Raw genomic sequence first — 25,650 nt, forward strand, 5'->3', positions numbered from 1 at the left:
GTCCCCTGAGATTCAACGGGCCTGGAAGGGATATGTGGGAGGAGGAGATCCTGCGCTTCATCGCTAGGGCCTGTCGGGATAGGATTTACACCCGACGACGGCGAGGACGCTACCAACAATCAGATTGGCGGGAAAACAGGCCGTCGGGTTTGTCGTGCGTGAACGTTCCTATGAGGCGGGAGGACGACCGCGTCGTACGCAGATCGGAGAAGGGGCGTTCGCGCCAGCGTTCGCTCGTGAGCGAAATAGGCCAAGGGGGAAAAACAGGCCGGGGACGAGGTATCTGAGGTGGCGGATATGGGGCGGGTCGCCGACAGGGGGATCATCGTGGTGGTGTCCGGTTTGTCGATCGGGTCGTTGTCCAGTGCAAGGCATCGGCGAGGGTGAAAAACAGGCTGGAGACGATGGGCCTGAGCCAGGCGGATGGGACGGGTCGCGGACTCGGTGATATTGGCGGTGCCATCGACACGCATGTCCAATTGTCTGCTTGTTGCCCATCAAATGAGATATCAGATGGCCAAAAAACAGGCCGTACACTATGGATGTAAAGCGGGAGGAATAGCCCGGGTCGGCGACGAGGAGATAATCTAGACGGATATGGAGAATTTATTACCAGTATCCGCCTGTTGTCCATCGATTTGCGGTCACGGATGGACAAGACGAAGGACAAAGCTTCAAAAAAAAAAGGGTCTGTAAGCTCATTGTTTTGTTAAAGAGTAGAGAGTCCATAATACATGCTTTTGTGCATGTCAAGCGCTGAAAATTCCCTTCAAGCTCCTCCATGTTTCCTCACCCATACCAGCTCATGTTTTCATGTCACCCTTTGAGCACATTTTGTCCTTTTTTTTTTTTTCAATTTCAAGTTCTGTATTTCCTTGTTCCAGCTCAACTCTTTCTTGTCTCATTTGTGTCTCATCATGTGTGAGATCTCTCTTGTTTCATGCCCTATTTCCAGCCCATTTTCAAGCCCCATTTCAATGTTCTCAGCCATGTGTCTGTTTGTCGAACGGTGATGATGTTGATGTGATTGTGAATGTCATTTGTGAGTGATGTGAGAGACATATTTTCATGTTCTGTGTACCATGTACCATGTTCCTTTTTCATGCTCTGTTGCACATGTGGATTTGGTTCGCCTCAAAACGCCTCGAACGCCGGCCTCAATGCTAGTACTGTCCCTCTTCATAGGTCTCTGGAATGGTAGAGATGGAATGTCCAAGGTAGACGCTGGGAGATTGGTAGAGATGTGGAGGAGGAGGATTGGCAGGACCCATGAAGCCATTGTGGTGTTGATTCTGATCAATGTGAGTTGGAGTTGGGGAGAAGATACCAGCTGGGAGCATGTGGCTCATGTTGCCGTAGGTAATGTTAGAGTGGCTTGGAGGAGTCATGGTGCCAAAACCGTACGCAGATGTTTGCTGCTGCGGAGTTCCATACATGGGTTGGGGGATTCCCTGATGGTTGTACTGGACGGTTGAGGGTGGAGTGATCTGGTGGGCTGGCATGCAGTGAGCACCGCCGGCTTGACCATGGGCGCGGTTGTAGAATTCTGGAGTGCCACCAACATTGTAGTTCAAGTTATTTTGCTGGAAAGGATAGCTGCGGTTGGGGTTACCGTATCTGTGTCTGGGACCGGTATTCTGCTGCTGAATTCGTGTGTTTGGAGCCATGAGACGACCAGATGGGCGACGTGCAGAGTACTCCTTTTGTTCCACACGGAGCTTGAGGCCATGCAGGTAACGCTGTGAGAGTGACGGTTAGTTTGTGTGGTGAATTGTTTGCAGTGACGGGATTGACTTACTTCAGAACTGGCAGCGCGGTCGGCCTCATGGGCAGTGGCAAATTCGATGAATGCAAAGATGTTCACCGCATCGTTCTCTGTTTTGTGCGTTAGATGGACACGGGAGGCGACATGTTTGACAATGATGGAACTCACCATAAGTCTTCTTGATGACGTTGATTTGGACAATGGCACCAAACTCGCCAAAGAGCTCCTCAAGGTGAGCCCGGGTTGTCCCCTCTGGCAGGTTTCCAACGTAGATGGACTTCTGGTCAATGATTGACCGAGGATTGGAGAAGCCACCAACCACGGCGGCGCCGTCTGGGCCGATGCGGAAGCGTGGTTCAAGAGAAGGAGCCATGTACAGTTGGAGACCAGAGGTGTGGTTTTGGAAGAGCTGCTGCTGGGTCAGAAGGCTGGTCACCAACCACCGCGGCTCGAGCACATACCTTGAGAGCATCACGACAGTCGAGGTAGTACGCAAACTTGACATACATGCCATATCCTGAGCCACCGTGGCGTCGGTTTGCCATGTTGGTCGGGGCGACGAGCTCTAGAGGTCCGTAGCGTTCGAGGATCCCACGAGTTTCTGCCTCACTGACCATGGTGCCATCAGTCTTGCTGAGAATCACAGAGCCTGGGTCATCGTCAGCTTTTGATGAATCCGAGTATGTGCGCTTGCGAACTCACGCTCTGCCTTGGCTTGTTCGATACGAATCTTTCTGCCATCTATGATGAGTCCATATGCTCCGGCAACAGCCGCAGTGGCATCTTCATCTCTCTGTCACAGTTATTAACAAGATGATTTTGTTTCAGGTGGTCTTCTTCTGCGCTTACCTGGAACTGGATGAACGCAAACGGGTGCTGGTTTCTGTCACGGCGGATCTTGATGTGATTCGGGCCGTACGTGTCAAAGGTCTGATGGCAGGCAATCTCAAGTTGGTCCTCAGATCGATACTTGGAAAGACTAAAATGAATCAGTACGCGTTTGTCTTGGGTAGAATTTTGTGAACTTACTTTGCCACGAAGATGAGTGCGGTTGGTGGGTAGAGACCTTGCGCATTTGCGGCGGTCGGAACCTGATTCACACGATCTGGTCGCGGCACGAAACCGTTGTACCCAGCAGGAGCACGCAGATTGTTGATGATTCGATGAGCGACAGTGTTGACAGGGACGCTGCTGTTTGTAACAGGGCTGGGAGCACCAAACACATCGTCTTCGGCACTTGGCTCGATCGGTGCCTGGGTTGGTTGCTGGGCTTCGTCAACCGCGCCGTGGGAGTTTGCATCTTTCAAAGATGCTGGTAGAGAGATTGAGCCTGGAAAATCATCAGAAGACTGTCAAGTTTCATCAAATTCAGGAGTGAAAAGGTGCAGGTTGTCCTGTTTGCCAGTGTGACCTGGAGGTGAAGGGTCAGAGGAGGACGAACCTTGAGCGGCAGGAGTGTCTTCGACGCGGTTCTGCCCGCCGTCGAGCTCGGTGTTTGCTGCGTCCTCTGAGATCATCTTGATCTCGGGATTTGGTGTGGAGGATGAGGAGCGAGGGAAGATGACGGGGAGAGTAGGGAGGATGATTCGGCGAGGAGGAGAGGATGAAGAGGAGGCAAGGCGAGACGCCATTGCTGCAGGCTTATCTGTTTCACAGCGATTGATATAAGTAGGGTTCCAGGTCAAGTTTATAGGCTGAGGAAGCAGTGCTCACCCTGCAAACGGTTCTCTCTGACTGTAATAGAGAGGGGAGAAGGGCGTTTAGCATTCGAAAATGCTGTAAACGAAAAGATAAAAGTGGGAATATAAAGAGGCAACAATTCAAAGTGAAGTGTGTTGAGATCGCGAGGGGTATCATGAATGAGGGCTTGGCATTCAGGTCACTCCGATTCTTAGATCCGTTTCCTGAAGCTCATGGGGACGGCCTGTTTTTGGCCTCTCCATCTCCTTGCTTCTGGACCGCTTGTGCTCTCCAGGCGAACGCTTGTATCTGCACATAAGTGCCACATGCTGTTCATGATGGATGCCTCATCTCATGCCTGCTCAACTGGAGGATGTTTGGTTGGAAGCGGCCGAGCCCTCGGCATCATGCTGCTCGAGACCTCAACTTGATGTCCTTTCTTGAACTCCATCTGACTCCCTCTATTTGGAGCCAGTTTGTTCTTGACACCCGGCGACATCTTTGTCAATGATAACCCACCAACACCGGATGCATGCGACTCCTCAAAGGCCATATGTCTTAGCACTTTGGACGAAAGCTAGAGGTCACCAGCACATCACGCGCAAGTGTCACCCAAACAAGCACCCAAGACGCATTTTGGGAACGATCTGTGTCTGTGTATGTCAGCAGTCTGTGCCACTTGAGGTGAGTGATGGCTTGCTCACAATGTTATGGATGGACAATGACCAAAGCAGGCTGGAGTCACATCTCACTCTAGTGGTGCACCTGAAGTCTCTTCTTGCGCTCCCGTCATCTACCTATTCACCAGGAAAGGCGTGACGGGACAGCGACAGGGCACCAAGGCCACACACGCGATGCTGAGCAGTCGATATATTGGTCGCAACTTGTCAGTGTCTTGGATGAAGGTGATGATGAAGATGGAGAAGGAGAATGTGCGAAGAGAAGAAAACAACAATGAAAAGAGCGGCAGAAGATTCACGACAAGACCTCAGCCTCGTGGTGATACACGCTAAGCGCTATTAGGAAATGTCGACCGCTTGGCTAGAGAAGGAGGTCCAGATTGACTACAGCTAGTGCCGGAGTTCTACCGGCCGATCCCGAGGGCGGCAGCGGACTATTGGCGGACGAGAACGAGAGGGAAAAGCACAAGCACGTGAATACCCATGACGTTGAGCAAGCAGTTGCGAGTTTCACGCTACGAAGGACCATTGGGATCATTGCGATGGGCTCGTCATCTCCGAGATAAAGGCACACGTTGCGGAAGAGGATAATGATGTTTGTTCCTACAGTTAGGCGCTGTGCGCCTGGCTTCTGGAAGAAAACAAGCCAGGAACTCGGAAGAGCAACGAAATTTGGTACGTGAGCCCCAGAGGAGCCATCCAACGCCTGGACTTCCTTTCTTGAACCCTGGAATACAATGAGTAGAAGTGATAGGTGCCCTTCACGAGCATAGAAGCAGCATTATCGAACAAGCAGGCTAATTTCTCCCGACGGGCAGCTCTCAATCTCGAAGGGCTGCATTTACCTCTCGCCCCATATCCTATCTTCGACTTTGCAGACCCCGAGACCATTACTACGCTAAAGACAATGACCGACCAGTCAGTAGGCGGGTTCTCGACAGCACAACTCACCCAGAAGCCTCGCGATATATCTACCGAACATCCTACTCCTGCGCACATCCTTTTCCACGGAAACATCTCCACGAAGCTCCCCACAGATCGACCAGACATTCACAGGACAGGCTATGCGGCATGGAGAAATGAGGACCGAGGGCGAACTCTATTTGGAGAGTTGCTCTGGAACGTTGATTCTTACATGTACCTCGCGCTGCGAGTGAAGAGCGACGGCAGAAAATACTTTGTCAACATACAAACGGACTCGATCGTAGAGTCAGATATACATCAGCATCGTTTGTACACCAAATATCACAAGGGCGCAGAAGGACCTAATGATCCTGGTCAATGGGAGACTGTTTGGATCAAACTGCACGAGTTTGTGCGCACGAACCACGGGATCGTCACGGAGCCGCAGTCAGAAATGTTGCGACAAAAGGTCAAGAGCTTTGGCATTGGCTTGATTGACAGACAACCAGGCCCGTTTGAACTCGGGATCGCTGCAATGTGGGCGACAAATCTCAACGAGAGAGGTCAAGTTGATGGGCGGACGGGATGGGAAGAGGGAGACCAAGGAAGCGCAAGATTAAGCGAAGTAACACTGGAGAAGCTGGCGCAAAAGGCTGAAGAGAAAAGGAACCTGCCAGAACAAAGGAAAAGCTTTCGTGAACGAGTACCGCACTTTGGGAAAGTTGGCTCGGGAGATACAAAGGCGTTCAGGTAAGCCAACTCAGTGCACCTGGGCAAATGCGGTAGAGAACATGTATGAAAACAAAGATTCGTGTATGCATTGGACATTCATGGTATACAGCATGTCATCTTCATTTTAGGTCGTGTAGAGTCTCTTCTAGAGATTTTCCCGTCAAGATTTTGAACGCCTCGAGGTATCTTGCATGAGTTGCTTCAACCACATCATCAGTCATTTCCACGCCCTGTTTGTTTTTGAGTCCATTATCTGTCAACCAATCTCGCAGCGGTTGCTTGTCAAAACTCTCCTGGCTCTGGCCGAGCTTGTAGCTGGATTTCGACCAGAATCTCGAGCTGTCTGGGGTGAGCACCTCATCTACAAGCACGACCTCGTCCGTTTCCTCGTCGAGACCAAATTCAAACTTCGTGTCTGCTATGATGATGCCCTTTTCTCTTGCATAGTCTCGTGCTGCCTTGTAGATGCGGAGCGACAGTTCTTCTATTCTTTTCGCATACTTCTCGCCCACAATTTGCGTGGCTTGCTCCGTGGAGATATTCTCGTCATGCTTACCCAGCTCAGCCTTGGTGCTGGGGGTGTATATAGGTTCGGGGAACTCTTGCGATTCTTGTAGGCCTTCGGGCATTTTCTTCCCATTTACCTCACCGGTTTTCTTGTAGGAAGACCAGGCGGATCCTGTGATGTACCCACGGACTATGGCCTCCAGCGGGAACACCTTGAGCTTGCGCACAAGCATACTTCGGCCCTTGAGCTGGGAAGCAACGTCATTCGGGACCGTAGGAGGCAGGTCGAGAGAAATGAAATGGGTCTTGAGGTCAGGGATCTGTTTTTGGAGATATTGGAACCAGTGCACAGTCATCAGCGTTAGGACGAGTCCCTTCTCTGGCACACCCTAAATTATGAGTCTCGTCAACGAGATGGCAGCACGAGAAGGGCCAGGGAGACCATACATTCTTCATGATAACATCAAAAGCCGAGATCCTGTCGGTAGTCACAAAGAGCAGGGATTTTGAGTCGACATCGTACAGCTCTCGGACTTTACCTGAGGCTAACAGAGGCAGAAACCCCTCTAGATCTGACTTGACAAAAGCCATCTTGACGACTTCTATCAGGGTCTCTGCGAAATATCTTCCCTGCGCTGGTCGTTCTGGTGACAGAAACAATATTGGAAGAAAAACTGCGGGGCAAATGAAGCAAACGTGCCAAACACAGCAAAGTATTTTGCCGAAGTTGAACCAATGAACGATTGCAGTGGCGCCTCAACGACACGATGCGCCCGACTGACGCGACCTTTCCTTGTTTATTCAGATTCCATATGTATTATTGCTAAAGAAACAACTTCTCTCACGAGCAGGAATGGTGCTCGAGCAGAGTGATGCACCTGACTGACGCAACCAGAATGCTACTTGTATATGCGGGATTGACTTGAACTGACGCCAGCCGCAACATGAGTCGGTATCTGACTCCAGCAAAAATCACCCTGCTGGTGCTCACTCTGCTCTACACTGAGGATGTAGTCCCCACCAAAGAAGCTACGGCCGTGTTATCTTTTATCCTTTCTCAGATTATACCATCAAGCAAGCATTCTCCATTATTCCGGGAAAGCACAGAGTTCGAGCATGCGCTCCCAATAGCTGAATTCGAATCCACCTTATCCTCACGCCCGTCTGCACGACCTGGACGAACTCTATTTGATCTCCTCCTGAAGAGACTATGGGAGATTGATTGCTCCCATGCGCTCGACGCCTTCATCACATATCTGCCTTCGCTCTTGACGAGATCAAGAGAACAGTTTCAGAGGGACCGCGAAAGCGGGGATGGATCCGATCAAGTCCACTCACCCATTCTCAGAACATCCCCGCTAGGTGCTTTCATTCGACGCTGTCATTTGGAATACACGAGGCTACAGTTTCAAGACAGCATCACTCTTTGGCAGGATTTCATTGCTTACAGACTGCCGACTCGCGAGGCATATGAGAAGAAGAACCACGGAGGGGGCAGAAACGCTCTTGACTCGAACCTTGCGGATTTGGACCTTGATTCGTCACATCCTCTAGCCATGCTGATGTATGGAAGACTAGCCGAGGACGATCAAAAGTATCACGGAGCATTTAGTATGTACGATGTCGAGAAACTGATGGAATTTCAGGTCTCCGAGATCCAGCGTCTTGGTGGGAGATTACCTGACGGAATGAAACTGAAGCTTCAACAAATGGCCAAAGCTGGTACCGTCATACCAAAGCTGGGGAATTATCTCAGCTTTCTTGACTCGTGGCGAGCTGGTGATTACTACTCAGCCTTCGACAATCTGCACAGATACTTTGATTATGCAATGCAGACACGCGAGAGAGCAATATATCAGTATGCATTGCTCAACCTCGCCATTCTTCAAGCAGACTTTGGATGCCACGAAGAGGCACTTTCTGCGATGCAGGAAGCTATTGCCACCGCACGCGAAAACAAAGACAACACGTGCCTTAACTTCTGCATGAGCTGGGTGTATCACTTCGGACGCTCTTTTCCCGAGGAGGCGGATGCCATACGCGACAGCGGCATTCTCGGTAGCGAGGTCGAGGGACTTGCATTCCTGAAAGCACGGGCCAAGGAATCGGAGATGTGGAGTCTCTTGGGGACGACACTCTTGAGTGAAGCAAAACTTGGGATGCAGTACGGAGACAGCCTTGCAAGCGTGTTTGAAAACATTGCAAAAGCATCCTACCTCAATGTGGTGCGATCAACGCATAGCACCGTCGGGCCAATGTTGCTCATCAAAGGTGCTGCCTTTAGCAGGATTGGCCTTGGCCATCTTAGCTGGTGGTGTGGACAAGCGTTCTTGCAGTGCCATTCCGAGGACGCTCCACTCGAAGATCTATTCAAGCACTATTGCCGCATCGCCGGGCTCTTGGTTCAACGCGGCAGATACGCCGAAGCTGAACAAGTGCTTAACAATATTCCATCGCATGTGCATCGGCGGATGAAGTTTCAGAATGCTCTAAACTTCTGTTCTGGTTTGTTTAGGGCTCGAAGGCTGATACTTCGGGACAATCTCGATGCTGCAGAGCATTTGCTCGATCGACTGAGCGGACAAGGGGCACCAGATGTAAAGGTTGCACTTTTACTGTCCTTGCTCGAGATCGAGCTGCTTATCCGCCGGGGGGTTCTCGACCAGGCTCTTGAAAGGGTCGAAGATTTGGCACAAGGTGCGGATAGGAACCATGAAATTAATGACATCGCCGTGCAGAACCGGCTATTGCTCCTCAAAGCACGAATCTTGATTGAGAGCCGACATCCGCTCAAGGCCTTCTCGATCGTCATGCGCGCAGCACAGATTGCGTTTAGGGGAAGAATCCTACACTCGTTATGGGCATCGATCTGTCTCCTTGCCTCAATTCTCAACCACCTCCGCGAGTTTCTCCCTGCTGCCGATCTTCTCCAGTCAATAATGCCTCAAGTGCTGGAATGCCATGATTGCGAACTCGCCGCCGAGTCATACTCCGTGCTCGCAGACGCAAACATGGGTCTTGCTGGCTCATCGTCAGGACCAGACAAGTCATCTTCGACAAAGCAAAAAGAGTTCATAAACAAAGCAATGGAGCATATCGACCATGCCTATGCGCAATATAGGTACATAGAAGATCTGCAGGGCCAGCTGGAGATGCTAAAGAAAAAGGCAACCATTATGCACTGGAGAGGAGACTGGGTGTTAGCGAACGACACTGCGACACAGTACCTGGGGCTTAAGAAGGAGTTCGAGGCTCAGAACGTCTGAAGCTTGCCCGTCAAGTGCCGGGTCAACACTGAAATCCTCAAGTATTGAACTGTATGAATGGGTTATGGTCTTGTTATGCCTCAGTCAGGTCACCACTTCACTTCCTCTGCATGCCTTATGTACAAATCAGGTCCACCTCGCTCAGACGAGCCTTTTGAAGCCAGCCCAGCGCACTTTGGTTTTCATATCTTTTAGGTCTGCTTGTCCTTCCTGTGATAGTTGACCTTCTCGTTCCAGAAGAGAGTCTTGTCACCATCTCCCCACCAGAAGTTTCTAGTTCGAAGGTTTTGGTAGGGGTATTCAACGCGCTCTTCTAGAGGGGGCATGTGACTCCAATGCTCCCAATGCTCGTTCCACAGGTTATAGGCGTTAATGCTTGCCAGGATTAGGCATGGGATGACGACGCTGTAAGGATGATTAGAAACCAAGTTTCTTGCTGCGTGGTGAAGAAGGGGACTTCATACTAGATCGAGAGTCTACGCCAGAGGTCTGGATCACGTTAGTCTTCTTCCAGATTTGAAGGTGTGGTCAGAAGACATACCACTTGTAGCAGCAGCATGGGCTTTCACGGCAGCTCGTTCACGATTGAAGGCATTGTCGGCGGTTCCAACGAGTTTGCTTGTTCCTTGGCCTGGTGGGCTTGGGACACCACTGCTCGCGAGACGTCGCTGGAAGGTGGATCGGAAGAGGGGTCGAAAAGAAGGCGATCGTAGCTGCTGCTGCGCAAGGCGCAGGCCAATACGCTGGAAGGACATCTTGCACGATGAATGAGTGGAGAGGATGTTGTCGCTGGCAGTATGTTCAAAAGTGAAGAAGACAAGTGAGGTTCGGCGCAGGAGCTCTGCGGAAGCTTGGCACGGCCAATGACGATGGCCTGAGCCAAGCTGTCATTTGAAACCAATATTACCTGGTATCAGCGCCCACAAAGTGGAACAGGTGATCTGTTTACACGGTCATAACAAATAAGCTTTTCCATATCGAGCACCAGAGTGTGAGCTCAATCCGAGCTCTTTCGAACTTCAATCCTTTCTTCAATCGAGCACCTTTCGACCATCTCCACTCCTTCCAACTTCGCTCTGCAGCTCCAGTCCAGCTGGCTCTGGTCGGCCTGTAAACCTTTTCGACTTTACAGACCTGCCATTGCCCATCATGTCGACGACCATGCTGCGCACTAGCGCTGTCCGTTCGATCCCGCGCTCCTACACCTCGTTCCAAGCTACAACCCCGCGAACAAGCGTCCTCAACAATGCCTTGAAAGCCTCGCTGCGGACCTCTGCTCGTCCTGTACGGACCTCTCGTATCGTCGCCGTCGCCGCGTTCCAGCCAGTTCCGAGGGCCTTGGTACGCTACGCCCACAACGCCCACGCTTATGACACGGCAAAGGCAGAAAAGGCACTGCATGAAAAGATTTTGCAACCAGTCCCACAAGCAGTCTCTGCTGACTCGACGACTCGACAAGTCACTGGGGAAGTGCAGAGCAAGACTGCCGACGAGGAGGATGTGGATATGATGGGCGGTATTCGAAGTGACTTTGTGGGTTTCCGGCACGCGTGGGATGTCACAGTTCGCTTTTGCTAATCCTGGGACACACAGAACACGATCAAAGAGACATTTAGCTTGTCCGCAGTGCCTCGTGAAGCTCTTTATGTCGGTCTGGCAGGTGTCATCCCATACCTGGCTACGTCTCTGACCACCGTATACCTCTCGTTCGATATTCAATATGCGGCCACCCACGGCCAGGGATTTTTCATGTCTGGCGAGACAGCCGAGACATTGCTGCACATCATTGAGCCAATCCAGCTCGGTTATGGTGCCTCGGTCAGTTGACCCAGACAAACGCAAAATTTTCCATCACTGACCAGTAGCTTCAGATCATCTCTTTCCTTGGTGCCATCCACTGGGGTCTTGAATGGGCCGGCTACGGTGGTTACAAAGGATATCCGAGATACTCCATGGGTATCGTTGCCACTGCTGTAGCATGGCCAACACTTCTCCTCCCTGCAGAGGTTGGCTTGATTGCCCAGTTCATGGCATTTACCTTTTTGTACTACAATGATGCCAGAGCTTCTGCTCGAGGCTGGGCTCCTCAGTGGTACGGAGTCTACCGATTTGTTCTCACTTTCATTGTCGGTGCCAGTATCGTGGCTTCGTTGATCGGCCGTGGCCAAATCGCTGATTTGGTCACCCGACCTCCGGGACCTGCCGACAGAATGAGGGAACTCAGGGCCAGACAGCTGGAAGAAATTGGACCCGAACCAGTGGGTAGCGATGAAGAAGAGGAGGAAGAAGGTGGTGAGGAGGACGAGGAATAGAGGAATCCAAGAAAGCCGTGCGTTGAAAATGGAGAATCGTTGCAAAAACCCGCTGATTGTTTGCAGGGAGCAGTCATTGTACATATCAAGGCCAAGGCAGGCAAATCCAAACATTTCATTTGTCTTTTGAACCGGAATGAGATTTTCTGGTGTGTTTTCGTCTGTGCACAGTTCGCCATAATTGATCTATCGAAATGTTCTGGTACGCAGATACCAACCAGGGACATGGCGATTAGCACAACAGGTCACAGTATGGACTTTGCGGGCCCTCTTGTCGGTAATCCCAAATTCCTCATTGGTGCTACTTATGATCGTGTGCTTAGGAGCAGCCTTGCCACATGCTGTTCTCGATCGTCGTCTCGGCGTTGCATCATAGCTCCCGCAGACACATGCATCCCCGCATTTCCGCACTCAGAGTTATGTTCCAGCTTGACGCAACAAACTATTTGATCACGCCGTTCATTGTTGCTCTTTGCTTGCCCTGTTGCTGGTTCCATGGCATCCTAACTCCTGTGTGAGCTATTTGTTTCCCATGCTATCACGTCTCAGGCAACAGTTGACTCATCTCGGTTCTCCAAGCTTGCCTCCTCTGTCCAACATGGTACTCTCACTCTTCAAGGTCCCTGCTACATTCATGTTACCCACTAACCAGCACTGGTATAGGTTGATAAATCAAATAAGACCTTCGTCGGAGCCATCGACAATGGTACAACTAGCACACGGTTTCTCATCTTCGACCCTGCTGGTAACCCTGTGGCCGAGCACCAAATCGAATTCGAGCAGTATTATCCGCACTCTGGGTGAGTTCTCTGGCGCGTGAACGAGACCTGCGTGTGATAACAACACGAGGTGGCTTTGGTGCTTTCCTATCATATTCGTCTCTCTTACTTCTGTCCAGCTGGCATGAACACGATCCTGAGGAGCTTGTCTCCTCGGTCTGCACTTGCATCGATGAAGCGTGTGCCTCCTTCACCTCTCAGGGCTACTCTCTCTCCGACATAAAAGCTATTGGAATCACAAATCAACGTGAGACGACTGTCGTGTGGGATGTCAAAACGGGAGAGCCACTCCACAACGCGATCGTATGGACAGATACTCGGAGCGCACACATTGTGCGCGAACTCAAACAGAAGAAGGGAGCAGACGAGCTCATGGATCTGTGTGGCTTGCCATTGTCAACATACCCCAGCTCCACGAAACTGCTCTGGATGCTAAACCACGTTGACAAGGTGAAGAAGGCGTACGAAGAGGGACGACTGGCTTTTGGAACGGTGGACACATGGCTCGTGTACAAATTGAACGGCGGTGCGGAAAAGAACGTGTATGTGACAGATGCCACGAACGCCAGCAGAACCATGTGGATGAACATCCACAAGCTCTCTTACGACGACAAACTGATTTCCTTCTTCGACCTCGACGTCAAGACCCCGAAGCTGCACTTGCCGAAGATCGTACCCTCGTCAGATCCAGAGGCATACGGCACGCTCGCATCCACCAAGCTCAAGGGGGTCAAGATCACAGGCTGCTTGGGCGATCAATCTGCGGCACTGGTGGGACAATGTGGCTTTTCCCCCGGCCGGGCAAAGAACACGTATGGCACCGGCTGTTTTCTTTTGTATAATGTGGGCGAAAAGCCCGTCATCTCCACACACGGCCTCCTCGCCACGGTTGCATACGACTTCTCGCCTCAGGGCATCAAACCCGCATACGCGCTCGAGGGATCCATCGCGGTGGCCGGCTCTTCGGTCAAATTCCTCGTCAACAAATTAGGATTTGGCAGCGAGTCGTCCCAGATCTCCGAGCTGGCGGGCACGGTCAAGGACAACGGCGGGTGCGTCTTCGTCACGGCCTTCTCGGGCCTCTTCGCGCCGTACTGGTACGACGACGTCAAGGGCACTATATTTGGCCTGACGGGGTACACGGAGAAGGGCCACATCGCCCGAGCCACGCTGGAAGCGACGTGTTTCCAGACCAAGGCGATCCTGGATGCCATGGAGAAGGACGCGGGCGTTCACCTAAAGGAGTTAGCTGTGGACGGCGGCATGAGTAACAGTGATTTGTGCATGCAGGTGAGAGCCCTCCATCACCAGACCCCTTTCCCCTCTCTTTTTTCTTTCTTCTTCTTTATCAACGTGTTCTTTTCTACACAAAACTGTTTTTACAAAGTCCGTGACCTTTTCCGCTCTTGCGTTCCCAGCACGCCCCCTTTTTTTTCTACCCTGTTTTTCTCTATCCTATTTCCTCTTTCCCGTTCTCTGTCTTCTGTCTTCCCACTTTTCTGACCGCGCGCAACAGACACAATCCGACATCATCCAAATCCCCGTGGACCGCCCGCAGATGCGCGAGACGACGGCCCTCGGCGCCGCCATCGCCGCCGGCTTCGCCGTCAAGGTGTGGTCGTCGTTTGACGAGCTCAAGGAGATCAACGCCGAGGGCCGGCAGTTTTTCGAGCCCGGCATCTCCAAGCGCGCCAGCGACAGGCTCTACAGGAAGTGGAGCAAGGCCGTCGAGATGTGTCGCGGGTGGATGGACGAGGATGAGGATGAGGACGAGGAGGAGAGAGAAGATGCCGGGAAGTCGTGAGGTTGGGTGGGATGGGATGGGATGGGACGGGCACATTGCATACCTAGGTAGGTATATGATTCGGTATAAGACCATACAGCGCAGCGCAATGCAGTGCAGAGTAGAACAGGGATGTGGAGTTGATTTACAGAGAGGAAGAGAGAACAAGCTCAAGAGGTTTGTTTGTATGGGTATTGGATGTGACCATTGGTTTATTATTACATCCTGTCAAAGGGAACAATTTTCCTCATCTTGGTACATGTCCATTACTCTTTGTCCCCTGATCGGCGGCTTCGTACTCTTCAATCCTGGCCTCCCAGTCTTTCCGCATGGCTTCCATCTTGTTCCACACTTCTGCCCCCTTGGCGACGAAATTTTCAACATCTTCCTTGGTCGCGTCTGTGTATCCTGTTTTCCTTCCCAGACTTCCACCCCACCATTTATCCTTGAAGGGCTTGCCGCTGCCGTTGATGCCCCAGCCTGGAACATCGGTGACTCGAACGGAAGAATGGCCTAGACGGTCGGTGGATGACCCCCATTTACATGGCCCGCCGTCTTCGTCGCCGGTGGCTTGGATGGCTCTGTCTCTAATGTCTGCTAGGGACGCGAGCGCGAGCCACGTTGCCGACGCGGCACCGAGGTTACTGGTCACGTTGGCCCAGGGCGAGCCGCACCAGCGGGCCAGGTAGATGCCTAGGCGGTAGCATTCGTGGATGATCCAGTATAGGCTGATGATGGTGGTGGTGCAGATGCCGGGGTGTGACACGTGGAAGGTCGGCTCGGAGTGATCTGGCCGCTCTCGTGCAGGCTCCAAGGAAGGTGTCGTGTATTCTTTGACTTGTTTGGCTGTTGCTGGCTGGTTAACCGCGCTCAGCGCCAGCAAGTCTCCCATCCGCTTGGTGTGTTCGTATGCCGCGGCGGATTTCAGGGCTTGGTGGTCGTCGGGGTTATAGTGAGATGCTACCGCTTCGATGGAAGTTGACCAGATAATCTTGCCGCGGGACTCGGGTGCGCATGCGCGGAATAAGGGCATGAGCCAGTGTACCAGCATGTAATGTCCGAAAACATTTGCGCAGAAGACCTCTCCAAGGATCGGTTCGTCACCGACAACAGTCCCCTTGGGGAATTGTGGTTTTGTCACCAGCCCGACAAGACCCAGTTTGAACGTCGGCCATGTTGTAGCTTGTCTGATGCCCGTCAAGACTGTCCACAGCGTCAGCGGCCAGTTAAGGCCTGACCATCCTCCTATGCCAGCATTGAGAACTATTGCATTGATATGCGGAAGGTCTGAGGCGAGGAGTTTGCGGCTCAGGCCACGAACGGAGAGGAGGCTCGTCAGCTCGACATTCTCGGATTGGAAATAGATCTTGCGATCGGAGGTGGAGGTGTCGCTTTGACTGGCTAGGTGTTTCTCGAGGGTCGACAGAGTCTCGGCGCCCTTTTGAGCACTTCGAGTGGTGAATATGATGGTCAGGGTGCCATTATCAGAGGTGTGAGAAGCAAGATACTCATCGACGAGACGACAACAGGTACCCAGACCCAGGCCGCTTCAGCGTAGGGCGCAGTCCCAAAGTCAGACTCGAATCGATTGGACAGCGCGGTGTCAATGGGGGGCCTCGCTTACCTGTTTGCGCCAGTCACCAGGACATATTGATCGTTGTTTGTCATTGATCTCGGTCGCTAGGATTAAGTGATGAAGAACCATCCATTGTGGGAGGGTTTTTCTGTCTATTTGGGAAAAAGGTACGACGGTGACGTCGGGGCACCGTTCGCGTTGTGGCGCGACTCGGATCGCGGTCTCACAATCAATCAGTGGCTTACGTAATTCGATATAGTCTCATATTCAACTTCACCAGACAAACAAGACTGAATCAATCTCCTGTTGGCCACATACGAGAACGACTGAAAGATCCAATTTATACGGAAATTCAAATCATACATTACACCATAGCCCTAGAAACTACACAGCTTGTCTTCTCTGTTCTCACACATTCATTCTTTGGTGGTTCGGAGTCCAGCTTCCCAGGTGGCAGTGCGATCGACCCCCCATCCATAAGAGCTGCTGTCTTTGGTCGATGTTCGACGCACATCTCGCTTATACTTGGTGGTGTACGCTCCTCCTGGAGTGGCCCGGTGCAACACCGCCGTGTTGTCCCACATCACCATGTCACCGTTGTTTTCCCACTCAATAGTCAGCAAGTATTTATCCTGCGAGACGTGGTCCAGCAACTCGTTCACCAGCGGTCTGCTCTGCTCGATGGTTTCCCCATCGAAATGATGCACGTATGTTGTGACGTACAGGTTCATGCGCCCCGATTCTTCGTGCAGCTGGGCCAGCTTATGTCGTGCCATGGGAAACTCCAGGGGCTCGAAATCCGCAAATGTGTCTGGGGCTGCGAGCTTTCGGTTGTGGTAGAGCGAGTTGTTGCAGACGAGAGGTTCGATACGTTGTTTCATCTCCTCGGAAAGATCGTCGTACGCGGTGCGGGAATCGAGATACTGCGTCTCTCCTCCGGTGCCTTTTGGGGGAAGCTCGACCGCCCGGAGGATGGAATAGTGTGCGCGGCGTGGGTTATAGGCCATGTCTGCGTGCCAAAGGCAGTTGCCCTTATTCGCTCCGACGCGTGCCGGCTCGAGCTCGGTGAGCACGTTACCATTTTCGTCGAGGTTCGAGACGTCGAAGATCTCAGGCTGGGTCGGAAAACGCATCTTTCGTCCGGCGTGCATGTGTGCTTTCACATCATACATCTCGCCAAAGTGGGCGGTGAATGCAATTTGCCGCTCATTGTCGATGTCTGTGCCGCGGAACACGAGGACACCATATTTGTTGCACGCGTCTCGTATCTCGGCTGCGGTCTCCTTCGAAATGGGCTTCGAGAAGTCAACACCGTGGACTTCTGCACCGAAGGTCCGGGCGAGAGGAGTGAAGGTGAGAGTAGCTTCGCGCTCACGAGTAATCATTTTGGCAGGAGTACGCGGTATCGTAAATCTCACTTTGGGGGGAGGTGATGGTTCACAACCACTAAGACTGACAACCTTTTCAACCTTTATAGATCCTGAAAGTGCTCCTCTGTATTGACGATCCCTGGACCAACACAAACAGCGTGCTGCTACGGCTCCTCTTTCTATTATGGGGACGAGACCGTATTCAAGCGGGGTTTATACTCCCTTACCTGGTCTAGACACCTCGGCCCGAGCTCGTTAGACAAAGACTGCTTGCAAGCTTACAGCGTGGATTCGGAGATGGGTTGAACGACGTTCGCGATAGTCCGTGGAGATTTGGAGGTTTGGAGTTTGGAGGAGCCTGAATCGTAAGGCTCCACGGTCTGAATCTCCGTGGAGAATGCTGTTGACAGTTGACAGCACCTCTCGACGGTGATTTGATTTGTTCAGGCAGTCCTTGTGGTCAAGGGTAAGTCGTGGTCTGAAGCTTTGCTGAATACATGGGGTAATGCCAACACTCGAACTGGACAGGTCATGAGACTGAAGGAATGAAGCTTCTATTGGGTATACGAGGAATCCGGAGAAACGCCTATTGTCGCCCTCTGTTACTACCACCATCAACAAGATGAAAACCACACACGATCGAGATCTCGACGTCTTCACGACGATCCACGACCGTCTTGGGCTGCTGGCACTTTCCAAGCCAGCCATCGTCGGTGTTTGGCCATTCTTTGGGCCAAGTCAATACGGTCTTGACCCGGTCTCGACCCGGTCTCGCCTCTGTTGTCAAGAGACGCCATGAATGCCACGACACAGCAGGCGAGTACGAGCAAGCTGATCAACACGGGATGTTGTTTGAATGATCCCTTCCACTCCACCTCGTACTCTTGCGCCGCTCGAAGCATTCTTCTCTACGTGTGCCTCTTCATTCCGCCCATCCTACAATTCGCCTCGGAGTTTCCCGATGTGGAAGCGATGACATCTGCTAACATGAGTCAGTTGAGACGACACCGGTAGAGGTCGACTTCACCCTTTGCCCTCTACCAGATGCAACTCCCTGATGACGGATTCAAGCCTACTTGTATGTTCGTCCCCCGAACCTTAAGCTGAAAACAGGTTTCTGCTCTAAGACGCCAGGGAATGCTCTCGCCGTGGGCTTCCCAACTATCCCGCATTGCCTCTAATTTCTTACTGCGGAGAAATCTATTGGTATTTCGAAGTGCCTCCCTCACAACGACTCCTTGCAGAGGAAATATTCAGCCGGGACACTCAGCCTCAGTCCATGGTGTTATATCCATTTTCAACGAAACCAATGCGTGTCTCACTCTCCTTACTTGAAGAATCAACGGCGAAATAATCTCGAAGTTTTCTGTGAACGGAGTCTGGTCCGGCTTCTGCGTCATCAGACTTGTCGAGTAACCCCCGTCCAGGTACGAGACGGCAGGCGACAGGGATCCAGCAGCACAGTTCAGACAGCGGCAAGGCCAAGCCATGGACAATGACGCTGCTCACGACGAGAAACCATACAACGACCCGCATGGCATCTTGGAGAAACTGTATATCCCCGAGTACCGTAGCTTGGCCACCATCCTGGACCAACTCCTCGAGGAACTCCACGGCGATTAGCAGATAGAAAATGGCTGAAACTCCAATAGGTCCAAAGAAGCCGACAAACATGGCCTGGAAAAGGCTTCCGATCTCGGTCACGTTGTGCTTCATGATCAAGATTGCCGGTAAGCGCCGGAGACAAAGGATTAGGACGGCCAGCGCCAATAGTCGTCCGGGCGAGATGATACTGTTTGTGGTGAATAATGTCCATGGCGCGGCGGCTCCGTACCATATGAAGATGGAGACGTTGAGCAACATATCCGCTGCGGACCAGAAGAGTACACTGCAGGCGTCCTGCTCGAACCTGCGAGGTAAGTAACAGCTCAAGAGGATCTCCACCGCCGACTTACTGGTCATCCCACGCAAATGTGCACCCGGCGACGAAGCAGGCGAGGATGTCGTCGGTTCCCAGTATTCCACAGGTACCCAAGATGAATAGTGACAGCGCAATGACATATATCAAGGAGCTCTCTTCCTCGACGAACCCGCGTCTTCTGGCAGCAAAGAACAGCTTTCGCGCGGCGTAGCCGACCACCACGCCATAGACGACGCTGACAATGACAACGTAGCCCCAAGTACCCCCTAGCCAGGATGTGAGCATATCTAGCGGAAACCCTTTGCTTCCGGAGTGCTTGATACAGTAAAGTGCGAAGAAGAGAAATGGATAGCCAAGGCCATCGTTCAACCCTGCTTCAGCCGTGATGAGACTCTGCAGTGGTTTTGGAGTATTAATCTCTGCAAACCGGCCTTTGATGACCGCGTTGGAGAGGATTGGATCGGTCGGAGCGACACAGGCTCCGATGGCCAGGGCGTGGACGAAGCCCAGACGCGGCAACATCACCCAGATGATCAGGCCTGCACTGAGCCACATCAACGTCAGAGTTGGGCCTATCAGGTAGAAAACCGATCGCCATGCCTTGGAGAGATAGCGCCGAGGGAGCTGGACACCCGTGAGGACCAGCTGGACCGCGAGCACCAGCCGGGAGAATTCCAGGGTGATTGAGTCGATGTTCTTGTCCTCTTCGCACCCATACTCCTCTGGATGGAGGATTCCTGCAAATTTCGAGAGAACTGCACCCGCGACCAAGGCAATCACTGGGTCTTGTGAGCTCGAGGTCGCGCGACCCTGGTCAGGAAAACTCACATGCTTCCGAGAGCAGGAATTGTTGCTTCCATGTCTCAGACACCAGCCCGAAACTCAGCAGGAAGCCGCCGAATGCGGCGCAGACCAGGTTGAAGTTGGAGAGGACTAGACCATACATACTGTCATCTGAACGTGCACTGGAGGGGTCGGAGAGAAAGGAAGGGGGAGGAATCGAGCGATACTTGTGTGCTGTGGTGATTCCATAAACGCCATCCGCGTTGTATATGGCACTTATACGCAAGATGCAGTCCAGCACCTCCCTGCACCATCCACACTAATCCTGTGCGGATGACGGCGGCGTCTAGCGAATCTCACCGTCTTCCAAAGATGATCATCAATCCCCCAAGAGAGCACCATCACTGCTGAGTGGGGAAATATCTAGATCATTGTCAGCCCGTGGCTTGATCCTGTTTATATCGCGATAGGAAATTCTTTTGGCGGAATTGGACGAATCACACCGAGGCTGACTCGTGACCAATCAATCGATTATCAACACCGGCACCTCTAAGCATGCAGGCTGTCACAAACGCTATCCACGCCACCCGAACGGCGTTACAAAGCAGGCCCCGGGCAATTTGTGGAAAAGATGCAGGTCAGTCAGCCCTCAGGAATCAGGATCCGACACCCGGGAAGACGGAACGAACGACAAAGGCGGCCCCGCAGTGGATCTTGCGGCACGAGCGCTTGCGCATGGATGGCCAGTTAGTTAGTGATCGCGTCGGCGGGGTTCACCATTTGTCGAATATTTTCTGGTAGGAGATCTCGCGATGAGGGCACCGGTATCTTGGTCTTCGGAAACCGAGGCGAAGAATATAGTCTGGTGCTTCTCTCTACCTCTGATGGCGTGGTCTGGTTTCGATCGTGCTGGGATGGGAAGAGCTCCATGGTTCGAGGCATCAGTGGCAGACTCACGCGCGCAGAGCCTCTAGTCGTTCCTGGATGTTCTGTTTTTAAGTCGTCTGCAGAGTGTGCTCATTGGACAAGGACAATGCTCGCAGCTCGAACCAGGACTCGAGCTCAACGCTGTCCGACAGCAAATTGCTCATCTCATTTTCAAGCACCTCACATTCAACCTGGTATCCTCCTCTTAGAATTTGAGTTTAATCAGTCTCGTGCCACACAGAGAGTACCGAGACAAAGAGCCGATCCAGCCTCTTGAATCCCTTCCAATGTGAGGTTGCGACATGGTCTGCAAAGAAAGAGTGTCAAGCATCACGACAAGGCGTTCTCTGCCGCTTAGGGGTGGCGTTCGAGTATACACATGGACTTAAAGTACCTCGTATAGTGACAAGGCAAGGACTAATGGGTGGGCCACTTCTTCCAACCACACACAAAACGGGCAAAAAAAACTTATCCACAGAACAGCTCAACCCACCTGGTCTGTGATAAGGAAAACTCGGCCCCCTCTTGCGGGGAGTTGGTTTTTTCTCGGCCGGCCGGTTATACTACGGGGAATTTTTACTACACTGGGTTGAGATGTTGTCGTCGTAACCGTGACTCGAACTCGTGGTAATTCGGATTTTCGGATTTTCGCCCTTTGTTGTGGATGATGAAAAAGGGGTCTTTGCGTGCCAAGACTCGGAGGGAGAAAACATATATACGAGTAATTTCTTGTGCCGGCACGCGGGTTTGTACCGGTACCCGATATATACATCTCTGTGATTGTGACTGTGACTGGTGGCCTGCGCTGTTGACTACGACTTGTGAATCAAATATCCGATACTTGGCGGAGTTGGCAGATTCACTGATATTGCCAAGGCGCTAGCTGTTACACTGAGACAACAGGACCGCGTCGCTAGTCCTGTTTGGTACTCTATCGTCTTCGACTCTAGAAGATCAATCAATGTATTCGGCATTCAATATAGCCACTCGTCGATCATTCAAGTCGACGATATGTAGTCGGGGGTGAGAAATCTCAAAATATTCGATCAGGCTGGCAGATTGTAGCATTTCAAAGCGTTGCACAAACATCTCGCAAACGGCCAGCTGTATAGCCTGATGGGAACCAGGGGACAAAACATGTCAGATCTTTTTCATTTTCTACTGGCGCAGAGAATCTCCCAGCTCCATGGTAGGTACTATATAGGCGCGTCTCACAGTCCGTGTGACTGACTGCTTGTGCCTGTAGATTGCGCGTGGCTCTCGAGTAGTAAGATCAAGAGTATGTCGGCGCAGAGATAACTTTTGAGCAAAGATGAGTCTGAGATCAGTAGACTCTCCTAGACTCCCATGGAGTACAGGCATACCTTGCCGGTTCTATCTTTTCTTCAGCTCTCAAATTTCCTTGATGAATCCAACCTCGACGAGCTTGTCCACGGGGATATTTAGCGCCTGCACCTTGGTTCGTGTATTCTCCCGAATCCACAGGAACGCTTCCAGCACGGCTCTCTTGAAAACATTCGTGTGTGGCTTGACACGCAGTTGTTCCTTGCCCACGATGTAGACAACCTGCTTGGTGAAGGCCTGCTGCAGCTCGGACAGTGGCTCCGTGAGTTGCGACTCCGGGGATGGCTCCAACGACGCGTTCTCCGAGTTCACCGTCTTTTCTGCAAGCACCACTCGCTTCCCGTTGTCGTTGTTGCTCATCTGCCCCAGAGACGGGTTCTCGTGGTCAGCCGACCCCTCGTGGAGAAGGAAATCCCGCACCTGGTCGTGCAGTAACAGTCCCAGGTTCTGGCTCACAACCTCGTCGTTGTACCCGTGACGAATGATGACGCGGTAGCAGTTTGGCAGGGGCTGTTTCTTGCCGTTACCGGCTCCTGTGCCCATAAAACATCGGACGATCTGGTACCGTTCCTCGGCGGGCAGAGTGGGAATTTCCAGAGGCCGCAGATGGAAGAAGATGACCACGTCAGGGGCAGCGTGGAATTTTTGGAGGAAGTGTATAAACGCTGTGGGCGTTGTGGACGGCGCGCCGGACTTGTCGAAAAACACGCCAATACCATTGATCCGCGTGATTTCCTCGCCTCCGAAAGCAGAACTGAGTCTGAGTCTGCGGCTGTATTCGCTGGTGCTCTCGGTAGGTCTGAATATGTCGGACGTGGGGACCCGCTCGAATCCTTCTGCTTTCCATTGCTCCTCTTTGCCGAATCTCCAAAGAACAAAAAAGCAGACCAAGACGACGGAGAGGGCCAGGGTGAACCATGCACCGTTGGGGACTTTGGTGAGAGCAGAGGAGAGGAAGACACCGTCCCACAGTGCAAATATGAGCCAGATGGGCGCAACGACGTAGAGTGGATAGCGCCAGACGATCAAGGCCACCACTGCGACCATGTTGGTGGTGAGAAACGTTACAAGAATGACACAGACTCCGTAGGCGTGCCCGAGGTTGGTGGTGTTGGTGTAGACCCCGGTGATGATGACGGTCCCGATCATGAGGAGCCAATTCGCGATCGGCATGTAGATCTGGCCATAGAAAATCTCGGACACATGCACCACCTTGAGTTGTGGGAAGTATGATAGTTTCATGATCTGAGTCAACAGTTGGAACGTCGCAGTGATCGTGGCCTGACTGGCGACTATGGCGGCGAGGATCGCGATGATAAGTGAAGGCCAGATGCACCCCGGCGGCACAGTCTTGAAGAACGGGTTGTTGTAAGCATCGGGGATATCAGCAATGTAGGCTGCTTGTCCAATATAGCTCAAGAGCAGGCAAGGGTAGGCAAAGTAGAGCCAAGACAGCCGTACTGCTGGGGCACTGAAAGCTCCAAGGTCGGCATAGAGAGTCTCGCAGCCTGTGAAGGCCAAGAGGATTCCTCCCAGGTTGATCCATCCTTCTCTTCCATTCCTGACGAGGTAGTGTCCGGCATAGTACGGGGAGAATGCCTTCAGCACAAAGGCATCGTGCTTAGCCAAGTTGTAGATGCCAAAGACGGCATTGAAGAGGAGCCAAACAATGACGATAGGAGCAAAGGTGCTCGCGAGCTTCGTGATTCCAAAGGGCTGCAACAGGAAGAGGACGATGAGAATGGCACAAGAAGATCCAATCACTGTCGCCTGGTTGATATTCGGCGACACGACTTCGATTCCCTGGATCGCACCAAGGACAGATTGGGCTGGAGTAAGGACGCCATCGGACATGACGAGAGCAACACCAAACACGCCCAGGACTTTCAGAGTCCACTGGACGGCAGAAGAGCGCTCCATTAGATTGCGCGCGGTTCGTGCTGGTTTCCGGAGATCTCCAGATATGTGCCGCTCCATCCTGACCATTTGCGCTTCTCGAGGATGGCGACGAACAATGTTGGCGTAACGGGTCAATAGGGAAAACAGTGCAAACGTGCCACCCTCTCCTTCGTCGTCGGCTCGGAGCACGATAAAGCAGTACTTGATGGTGACCATGATCGTGAGCGCCCAGATAATCCAGGAGCATGCACCCACTAGATCTTCGTGGCTTGGAGGGGACGAGAAGGTCGACGAGTAGACGTACAATGGACTGGTGCCGATGTCGCCGTAGATCACTCCAATGGATTGATAGGCAAGCCACCAGAGTTTCCATCCATGGAAAACCTGTCGAAGTCAGAACGACCTTGATTTCTGAGGGCAGTCGTCGATGATGGCACCGTACCTGTCTTCTTTTGATGTCTCGCGAGTCTACACTGCCAGTTTCAGAGTCGATGCCAATGTCTTTGATATACTCTTTTGGCTTTTCCAAAGACTGGATTGCAGCCACACCGAACGCCGACGCCTCTTGACTCCTGAGAGTATAAACTCCGCCACCGTCACCACCGACAATGCTCTGTGATCTCGCGGAGTGTATTGCTTCATTTGGCTGGCCGTTAGGGTTACTCATGGTGGCGTTGTTTGCACGAGAAGAGACTTGAGGGACAGAGCAAGCACCGCCGATAGTTGACCTCGGATCCACTGTGCCTTGAAACTAACGGGCAAGGACAAAATGTGAAGACAGAAAGGGTCCAAAGGGAGAGCCAGAGCAGGAGGTTGGATCAAATATATCTCCCAGACGGACGGGGGAGTAATTAGAGCGGTTGTGTGCATTATTTTCGTGAGAAGAGGAAGCGAGCATTGCCACGCTCTAGGGGTGGAGGCTGCAGCCACCTCCATCTAGCGACGAGCTACCTGTGAGAGGTTTCTTTGATTAGCGAGATGATGAGGTGGTTGGTCTATGAGAGAGACCCCAGCCTATCTGACTGGGGCTTCTGTATTGTTACAGACACGATTCAATGTGTCACAGCTGGTCAAGGTTGGCAGTATGAGCGCGGGCTCGTATTGAAAGCAGGGGTGATGTGTGTCTCGGTCGAGGCATCCCCTGTCGGTGGAGACTATCTGCATGGCTCAAGCAAGCGTGGAGATAATAGTGGATGAAAATAGACGAGGAAAAAGGGTGAAGTCAATGAAGCTGACGGGTTCGTGGGATGCGCAGGCAAAATGCCTCATACCACATTTCGAAGGTTCCGCTCTCCACTGCCTGACATTCGGTGGGATGGACTCGGTCGGTTGCCCACGTGCTATCAAGCCTTTGCGCCTTTGGACTACTTGTGGATTCTACCAATGTGGTGTCTTTGATAACAGAGGCAATGAAATAGGTCCG

General features: G+C 52.2%; 11 protein-coding genes across 11 annotated transcripts; 4 read left to right on the forward strand and 7 right to left on the reverse strand.

Annotated features, from left to right (window-relative positions):
• Positions 1-1,163: 1,163 nt before the first annotated feature.
• On the reverse strand, positions 1,164-3,396 carry AYO20_10887 (hypothetical protein; the record flags this gene model as incomplete). The annotated part of the gene is made up of 8 exons (XM_022649143.1): positions 1,164-1,739; positions 1,799-1,875; positions 1,934-2,174; positions 2,227-2,414; positions 2,468-2,558; positions 2,615-2,744; positions 2,795-3,095; positions 3,207-3,396. The coding sequence occupies 8 exons, from the start codon at positions 3,394-3,396 to the stop codon at positions 1,164-1,166; spliced, it is 1,794 nt and encodes a 597-aa protein (XP_022494866.1).
• A 1,636-nt stretch (positions 3,397-5,032) lies between these two features.
• Positions 5,033-5,782, forward strand: AYO20_10888 (hypothetical protein; the record flags this gene model as incomplete). The annotated part of the gene is made up of 1 exon (XM_022649144.1): positions 5,033-5,782. One exon carries the CDS (start codon positions 5,033-5,035, stop codon positions 5,780-5,782), a length of 750 nt encoding a protein of 249 aa, XP_022494867.1.
• A 97-nt stretch (positions 5,783-5,879) lies between these two features.
• AYO20_10889 (hypothetical protein) lies at positions 5,880-6,858 on the reverse strand (the record flags this gene model as incomplete). Its single annotated transcript, XM_022649145.1, has 2 exons — positions 5,880-6,656; positions 6,715-6,858. 2 exons carry the CDS (start codon positions 6,856-6,858, stop codon positions 5,880-5,882), a joined length of 921 nt encoding a protein of 306 aa, XP_022494868.1.
• A 353-nt stretch (positions 6,859-7,211) lies between these two features.
• On the forward strand, positions 7,212-9,533 carry AYO20_10890 (hypothetical protein; the record flags this gene model as incomplete). Its single annotated transcript, XM_022649146.1, has 1 exon — positions 7,212-9,533. One exon carries the CDS (start codon positions 7,212-7,214, stop codon positions 9,531-9,533), a length of 2,322 nt encoding a protein of 773 aa, XP_022494869.1.
• Positions 9,534-9,724: 191 nt separating this feature from the next.
• On the reverse strand, positions 9,725-10,288 carry AYO20_10891 (hypothetical protein; the record flags this gene model as incomplete). The annotated part of the gene is made up of 3 exons (XM_022649147.1): positions 9,725-9,938; positions 9,998-10,022; positions 10,075-10,288. 3 exons carry the CDS (start codon positions 10,286-10,288, stop codon positions 9,725-9,727), a joined length of 453 nt encoding a protein of 150 aa, XP_022494870.1.
• Positions 10,289-10,682: 394 nt separating this feature from the next.
• On the forward strand, positions 10,683-11,845 carry AYO20_10892 (hypothetical protein; the record flags this gene model as incomplete). Its single annotated transcript, XM_022649148.1, has 3 exons — positions 10,683-11,066; positions 11,127-11,351; positions 11,405-11,845. 3 exons carry the CDS (start codon positions 10,683-10,685, stop codon positions 11,843-11,845), a joined length of 1,050 nt encoding a protein of 349 aa, XP_022494871.1.
• A 598-nt stretch (positions 11,846-12,443) lies between these two features.
• On the forward strand, positions 12,444-14,428 carry AYO20_10893 (hypothetical protein; the record flags this gene model as incomplete). Its single annotated transcript, XM_022649149.1, has 4 exons — positions 12,444-12,446; positions 12,509-12,645; positions 12,744-13,914; positions 14,141-14,428. The coding sequence occupies 4 exons, from the start codon at positions 12,444-12,446 to the stop codon at positions 14,426-14,428; spliced, it is 1,599 nt and encodes a 532-aa protein (XP_022494872.1).
• A 226-nt stretch (positions 14,429-14,654) lies between these two features.
• AYO20_10894 (hypothetical protein) lies at positions 14,655-16,075 on the reverse strand (the record flags this gene model as incomplete). Its single annotated transcript, XM_022649150.1, has 2 exons — positions 14,655-15,954; positions 16,032-16,075. The coding sequence occupies 2 exons, from the start codon at positions 16,073-16,075 to the stop codon at positions 14,655-14,657; spliced, it is 1,344 nt and encodes a 447-aa protein (XP_022494873.1).
• A 324-nt stretch (positions 16,076-16,399) lies between these two features.
• Positions 16,400-17,368, reverse strand: AYO20_10895 (hypothetical protein; the record flags this gene model as incomplete). The annotated part of the gene is made up of 1 exon (XM_022649151.1): positions 16,400-17,368. One exon carries the CDS (start codon positions 17,366-17,368, stop codon positions 16,400-16,402), a length of 969 nt encoding a protein of 322 aa, XP_022494874.1.
• A 1,257-nt stretch (positions 17,369-18,625) lies between these two features.
• AYO20_10896 (hypothetical protein) lies at positions 18,626-20,220 on the reverse strand (the record flags this gene model as incomplete). Its single annotated transcript, XM_022649152.1, has 3 exons — positions 18,626-19,262; positions 19,309-20,053; positions 20,103-20,220. The coding sequence occupies 3 exons, from the start codon at positions 20,218-20,220 to the stop codon at positions 18,626-18,628; spliced, it is 1,500 nt and encodes a 499-aa protein (XP_022494875.1).
• A 2,156-nt stretch (positions 20,221-22,376) lies between these two features.
• AYO20_10897 (hypothetical protein) lies at positions 22,377-24,894 on the reverse strand (the record flags this gene model as incomplete). Its single annotated transcript, XM_022649153.1, has 2 exons — positions 22,377-24,611; positions 24,670-24,894. 2 exons carry the CDS (start codon positions 24,892-24,894, stop codon positions 22,377-22,379), a joined length of 2,460 nt encoding a protein of 819 aa, XP_022494876.1.
• Positions 24,895-25,650: the final 756 nt, after the last annotated feature.

The sequence above is a fragment of the Fonsecaea nubica genome (assembly GCF_001646965.1).
Source record: "Fonsecaea nubica strain CBS 269.64 chromosome Unknown Scaff125, whole genome shotgun sequence".
Classification (NCBI taxonomy): Eukaryota; Fungi; Ascomycota; class Eurotiomycetes; order Chaetothyriales; family Herpotrichiellaceae; genus Fonsecaea; species Fonsecaea nubica.